This window comes from Salmo salar, chromosome 12 (assembly GCF_965601325.2).
Source record: "Salmo salar chromosome 12, fSalSal1, whole genome shotgun sequence".
NCBI lineage: Eukaryota > Metazoa > Chordata > Actinopteri > Salmoniformes > Salmonidae > Salmo > Salmo salar.
This window is the reverse complement of record NC_138302.1, coordinates 69,197,625-69,204,687: the sequence shown is the minus strand read 5'-3', so window position 1 is coordinate 69,204,687 and position 7,063 is coordinate 69,197,625. Positions and strand designations below refer to the sequence as shown.

Sequence of the window (7,063 nt, the reverse complement as noted above, 5' to 3'; positions counted from 1 at the left end):
TCTGTGTCAAAGTAGCCTGCCATTTCAATTATTTGTGCGGTATTAAAAAAAAGATTATACCAAAATCTTCATTCATGTAAAATGACGTAGAATTGCATGACATTAGTTCATAAAAGCCAAGATTTTTCCCGGACGCTAGGCTACAATTTTCGCCCCCAATGTGTGCAACTTCTGTAAATGCCTCTACTCTACTGCTCTATGCCACAACGCAAATGCGATGATATACATTCAATGCTTCATTATAAAGGTTCAACCAAAAAAATCTCATGCGTTCAGGTACCTCAGAACTCCGCAGGTCACCAGCACCTCCCGATTTGCAAATTAAGCACTGTGTTTCAGTGAACCATAGTCATTGAGCAAAATCTGAAATACACGTATTATAGGAGGGCACAAATATTTTTCTCCATTCAAAACATCTGTTGCAGACTTCATGTCATCAGAAATTATAATCTGAGGCAATGACCAGAGGAGCCTATTTTATTATTCAAATTCACTATTGCAACACAAGCATCAAAAACCACTACACAGAACATAAGGTACACAAATAAATACCTACATTTCAGTTATATTTCTGCAACCCAGCTAATGAACATAAACTGAATCAAAATAAAATACTCAAATTTTCCAGGAGAGTTTGTTACAACATTAACATTGGCTGCCCTTCACCATTGTAGTGTTGGCACAAATTTAGGTTCTGCGTTTTAGAGTACATTTTTGTCTTTCGCCCAGTTTTATCCCGGCTCAACCCATTAACAGTTCATGCAGAATTTGTTTTCAGTAACTCAACCCCCCCAATCATGAAGAACCAAAGCAGACTGGTGTAAGCTCCATCTTCAACTGGTCAGGCTTTGGTGGTCCCTGACTGTGACGCCTGTTGACTCTGAAGCTGTTGGATCTTAATGTTCATCACCTCAATCACAGCTAGAAAACAGAACAAAGACAGGAAGGAATGACCAACATAAACAAGTGAGGTTTTATTGCATTTAACATAAATACTTAATATAATACAAACGTGTGTGTGTATTCGTGTGTGTGTGTGTGTGTGTGTGTGTGTGTGTGTGTGTGTTACCTTGTTTCATGCCATATTTCTCCTGCAGAGCCGGCTGAATCTTCTCTATCTGCTTGGTGAGGAAGTCTATTTTGCGCTTGAAAAACTCCTTTGTATCATTGACATTCTGCAGAGATATTTCAAATGAGGCTCAAACTCAGAGATTTCCAAATATTTGTACAAACATGCAATTAAAATGTACTTAGTGGTGTTAAGTACTTAAGTTAAAATACTACTTAAGTAGGTTTTTTTGGTATCTGTACTTTACTATTTATATTTGACAACTTTTACTTCACTACATTACTAAAAAAAATAATGTCCTTTTTACTCCATACATTTTCCATGACACTCAAAAGTACTCATATTTTGAATGCTTAGCAGGACAGGACAAGGATCCAATTTACACACTTATCAAGAGAACATCCCTGGTCATCCCTACTGCCTCTGATCTATCGGACTCACTAAACACAAATGCTTCATTTTAAAATGTTTAAGTTTTGGTGTGCCCCTGGCTATCTGTAAATTTAAAACACAAGAAAATGGTGCCGTCTGGTTTGCTTAATATAAGGAATTTGAAATGTATACTTAATACTTACGTATATTTTATCCATTACATTTACTTTTGATACTTAAGTATATTTAAAACCCAATACTTTGACTTTTATGACAATTGAGTACTTTTTCCACCACTGAATGTACTGTACCGTAAGTTCCGGACTATTAAGCGCACCTGAATATAAGCCGCACCCACTGAATTTAAAAAAATATATTATTTTGAACATAAATAAGCTGCACATGTCTATAAGCCGCAGGTGCCTACCGGTACATTGAAACAAATGAACTTTACACAGGCTTTAACGAAACACGGCTTCTAACAAAAAATTAGCAGTAAGCTTTAGTTGTCTTTTTGCGCTGAGTCAATTCCTCACGCTGCTGTTTCCAACGTCTTATCATCGACTCATTAAGACCAAGCTCCCGTGCAGCAGCTCTATTTCCTTTTCCAACAGCCAGATCAATCGCCTTCAACTCGAAAGCTGCATCATATGCATTTCCCCGTGTCTTTGCCATGATGAGGGTGACAAAATGACTACCGTAATCAGAATGATGGGAAGTTTGAGAGCGCTCGATTTAATCTAAACAGTAAACAAAAAAGTTGTTTGACCTTAACCCGTTCGGCAATTTCATGGGTCTAATGAAAGCTTCATGCCGCCAAAAAACTGAGCACGTCACAGAATGTGTTTTTTTGGGGGAAAAAATTGAAAGCGGGAAAAATCCATATATTAGCCACGTCATTGTTTAAGCCGCGGAGTTCAAAGCGTGGGAAAAAAGTTGCGGCTTATAGTCCGGAATTTACGGTATATGGAACAGGAGTGTTCAATCAAATAGTCGACTGACTAATGGGTTATGTTCAGTAGGTGCGAAAACTGGGGAAAAAAAACAGTACAAAACAGAAAAATTAGGATGTATCATTCAGAATTTGCCCAATAACAAATTCTTGTTTTCATTTTCCGTTGCTACAGTGTGCCTTCATGAACACAACCCTGATAAATGCAAAGGGTTGGGACATGTCAGCATACACTAAGTTGGAAGATAACCTTGCCCAGACAGAGCAATTAAATGGAACCAAATTGAATTGGGACTGGAAAACTATAAACAGAGTACTTACCCAAAAGTGCAAATCATGAGTCGACTGACTGTACAATGAAGGATATTAGCAATTTGTTATCAATTACTTTTCTGCCCACCTTTTCAACGTAGTATCCTGTCCCCACATCCACTAAGACATGTTCCACGTCATTAAGTGTTCCAGGGACGTACATCTAATAGCAAGTGATGTTAAAGAACACAACAGGAAACTTCAACAACAATACTATTAAAGCATACTGAAGATATTATAGCGAATTCTGGGGGTAGCCCCCACAAAGACTCGAACCCTGGTCCAGAAACTGTCAAGCCAACACCTTAACAGCTATGGCAAGATGTATAAACCTCTTGACGATGTCATTAAGTGTTGGGTTAAGGTCGCGACACTACCCCCTAACTTTGGGAGAGCATGTCCACACGCTTCTCTATACCAAGTCCCTCATGTGAACACGTCTCCCCAATGGCCTCACAGGCACCATCCCACTTCTGACACAAATGTAGTGAATTCGGGGGGTAGCCACGAACGGGACCTGGTTCCAGTGACTGTCAAGCCAACACCTTAACTGTTACACCAAGATGTACCAAACATCTTGACGAGGTCGTTTGGTATTGGGTTTCCTAAGAAAAGTCAGACTGTGATACCATCTCATGGTACACAGTCAAAATTTCTTACAAGCCAGAATGTTGAATAAAATGACATTTCAACTTACTCTACCGGTTGTCTGTGTGGTTGGTCTTTCAGTGAGTCCAAATTGTATACAATTTTCACAAGAATGTATGATTTACCCAACTTTTTAGAGTGTTGGTACTGCCGTTGAAATTTCACCTGGCACATGAGTAAAAACCATGTAAACACCTGCAAGACTTCGGTTAGTTTGCATGCATCGCGTGCATGTACTTTCATCTTGTGCACGTGCTTTAGGTCACGATCACGAGCAAACAAATCTTGACTGCCACACGCAGAGACCCACGTTTTGAAGTCTGTTTAATAATATTTTCCTGTGGATATTTTGACAAAAATTTCTGCCCACTGAAGGATCAACCCCACGGGCAGTCGGCAGAGTAAGTTCAAATTTAATTTCATTCAACATTTGTGACAGACAAGGGACTTTTAGTTTTTTTTCTATGTAAATGTATGTGGCTATGCTTTACAGTTAATGGAAAGCATCGCCACAGTGGGACTAGGTATTGGGTTAAATGCAGTTTCTTAATCCCGGTCCTGGGGAACCAAAGGGGTGCAAATTATACACTATACACCCGATTCCACTCAGACCCAGTACCAATGGCTTGATAATAAGATTATTATTTGAATCGGGTGTGTAGTGTTAAGGAAAAAACTAAAATATGCACCACATTCGGGTCCCCAGGACTAGGATTAAGAAACACTGGGTTAAGGTTGCAACAATATAATGGCAGAGAAGGTGCTGTGGTCCCATTTACATTAAATACTGTATTTAACAATGCACTTTCAATCAATCTCAAATTAGTCATCAAGTATGTTGAATGTGAGAAAATGTGTTTCCTGGTATGTTTGTAGAGTAATGAAAAAGTCTAACGAAACCCTTGTTTTTTGGCATCTCCGATCAGTAACATAAGGATACAGAGCTTGTGAGGGGCACCAGCAATTCTTTTCCTAAAAGAAGGAACAGAAAAAATAAAGGTAAAATGTAAGTTATCAATTTAAGTGTATCATACTTTCAAAACACTAATGTGGCGTGAGATCTGCAAAGATAATTTCAATCAATTTATTTTTGTATCTGTAAAAGCTTCGCTACAAAACAAAAGCATACAATGCATATAAAGTTACAAAAAAAAGGCCATTACAAACCAAGGTAGTTTGAGCAGCTCACCTGCATTGCTTTTGTTAAGGACACTTAAACTGTCCTTAGCTTCTACATATTTCGTCTGGACAACTTTGAGCTGACCTATAGAAGAGGTCAAAAACTCTGTCTCCTGCAAAACATGGAACAACCAGTTGATGATCCAACTTATCAGACAGACACCAGACACATTCTTTGCAGTAATTTCATTAATGACCATTGATGAACTAAGTACGCCTGGCCCAAATATATTGCATTGAATGCTTATACGAATACTGGCCTGAAATAAAGGACCAAAATGTGGAATCTGAGATCATGCTAAGTTTGTTTCCTAATGAATGAACACTAGTTGACAGCGTTCCAAAACATGATTATTAGCAAGCATTGTGCTGCAAACTGGCTACCAGAGTAGCAAGCATGCTGGCAATAAATGGAGACAACTTATTTCAATTATGAACACTTTCTTGTAAAATGTGGCAGGCACTACATAAGACCAATAGAAAGGCAGGCTAGTATTTGCTAGTAGGCAGTGCTTAATTTGTAAATCGGGACGTACCGGAACAAAAAGTGAGCGAGAGAGGGGGGGGTGACCTGGGGGAGTTCTGAGGTACCGGAATGCACGAAAAAAAATACCTTTATAATAAAGCATTGCATGCATATCATCGCATTTGCGTAGTGGAATAGAGCAGTAGACGCACTTACAGAATTTACACACATTGGGAACATTTTTAGTAGCCTAGGATCCAGGAAAAATCTTGCTTTTTTAATAAATGCATTTCAAGCAATTCTACGTCATTTTACATAACTGGAGACTTTGGTATAATCTTTTTTAATACTACACAAATAATTGAAATGGCAGGCTACTTTGACACTGTCAAAATGAGATCAATAAAAACTACCGTATCTTGAATCCATCAAGGAGGAAATTAGTCCTAAAAATGCTTTCCAGTTTCACTGACTCGCCCAATGATGCGCAGCTCCCGCTGGTGATGGCCGATAGGCTTTTGGCACAAAGGTCCCTCTTTTGTAAAACAATATTTGGAAGTTGATCAAATATTTTGTTAGCCTACAACATAGATGGTCTTCTCATCTCTGCAGGAGCCATTTACTTTCCAACCTTTTTCCCCTCGATTGTATTTGAAATACTGCGAAAGGCCTGTTTTGTATGCATTTTTTTTTTTTCACTGACATTTGCCACACGTTCCTGACTGTAGGCTATTCCTTGTTATTGGGATACAATTCACAACTAGGCTATTTAAAAAAAAAAAAAAAAAAGCTATTGATCCTTTGTGGCTAAATTATAGGCCTTGTCATGGTATAGTAGGCCATTCTGAATTATTTTATTTATTTCTGAACACAGCAGTAGCCTATAACTTTGGCAAATTTATTTCAATTAATCAAGGGTGTTGCAGCTCCTCCAGGACTCTTTGCGCAGGTATGATTCTATAAGAAAATACAGTGCATACGCAAAGTATTCAGGCCCCTTGACTTTTTCCACATTTTGTTACATTACAGCCTAATTCGAAAATGGATAAATAGTTTTTCCCAATCAAGTTGTAGAAACAGCTCAAGGATGATCAATGGAAATAGGATGCAGCCGAGTTAGCAAAGGGTCTGAATGCTTTATGTAAATAAGGTATATTTAAAATATTTTTTTCTACACTTTTTCGCATTGTCATTATGGGGTAGTGTGTGTAGACTGAGTTAGCTTTTATTTGATCCGTTTTAGAATAAGGCTGTAACGTAACCAAATGTGAAAACATTCAACGGGGTCTGAATACTTACCGATTGCACTGTAAATTAAGTGCAAAGCTGGAGAGATGAGTTGCAGGCTGCAACTCATGTCTATCAGTGCAGATAGATATATCTAACTCTAGTTATTTATACTGGCGCGCTTCTCACACAGCCACTCGTTGGTCTCAAACATAGGTTACAATGTTGCGCAAACCATAAACCCGGGCCGGCCCAAACCGAATCAACTCTTAGAATATTAGGCCTGGGCTGAAACTGTACCTTTTCATATTACGTTTTTTTGTTGGGGCAGGAGAATTAAAAGTACTTACTTGAATTAACTTTGATCGCATAATTCTTACATTGCAAAAAGTGAGAGGTACAAAACAGTCCAAAAGGGAGAGATGCCGGATCCTGCTCAAATTAAGCACTGCAGTAGGTAAGTAAATTAAGCACGCCAAAAAAAGCTACATATGGAACCGCTAACGTAACTCAGATGGCATGACTGGCTAGCTAGCTAATCAGCTGGGCCGGGACCAGCAAACACTTGGGCTAATAGAAAATGTCCTCAGTTTGAGGCTACATTTCAACTACGACTAGAAAGAGTCAATATCGCCGTGTTACCTGCTCAAGTTGAGTCTTTAGTCCCTCCAACTGAGGAAGAGAAAGCTCTGTCAGATTCACCGCCATGATAGAAAATGTGAGAAATGACCCTTCCAGAACAAGTATTTCCAGGTTGAATAAACGCCCTTCCCTTGCAAAGGTGCAGATGTGACATACTGCCCCCTACTGAGCGGGAGCATAAATGCAATTCCTTTTA

General features: G+C 38.8%; 1 protein-coding gene across 2 annotated transcripts; it reads right to left on the bottom strand.

Moving 5' to 3' along the window:
• Positions 1 to 461: 461 nt before the first annotated feature.
• pfdn5 (prefoldin 5) lies at positions 462 to 6,993 on the bottom strand. Of its 2 annotated transcripts, none has more exons than XM_014132914.3 (6): positions 6,868 to 6,993; positions 4,543 to 4,645; positions 4,294 to 4,325; positions 2,794 to 2,868; positions 1,070 to 1,175; positions 462 to 921 (listed from the first exon to the last, which is right to left on the bottom strand). In XM_014132914.3, the coding sequence occupies exons 1-6, from the start codon at positions 6,931 to 6,933 to the stop codon at positions 842 to 844; spliced, it is 462 nt and encodes a 153-aa protein (XP_013988389.1). In that variant the 5' UTR covers positions 6,934 to 6,993; the 3' UTR covers positions 462 to 841.
• Positions 6,994 to 7,063: the final 70 nt, after the last annotated feature.

Bases quoted from the DNA above. Each gene is read 5' to 3' on its own strand.
- pfdn5 (XM_014132914.3), bottom strand. From the start codon at position 6,933: ATGGCGGTGAATCTGACAGAGCTTTCTCTTCCTCAGTTGGAGGGACTA. The intron at 2,869-4,293 runs GTATCCTTATGT...ACTTGCTATTAG, and splicing joins TGGTGCCCCTCACAAGCTCT to ATGTACGTCCCTGGAACACT. The intron at 1,176-2,793 runs GTGGGCAGAAAA...ATATCTCTGCAG, and splicing joins CAGGATACTACGTTGAAAAG to AATGTCAATGATACAAAGGA.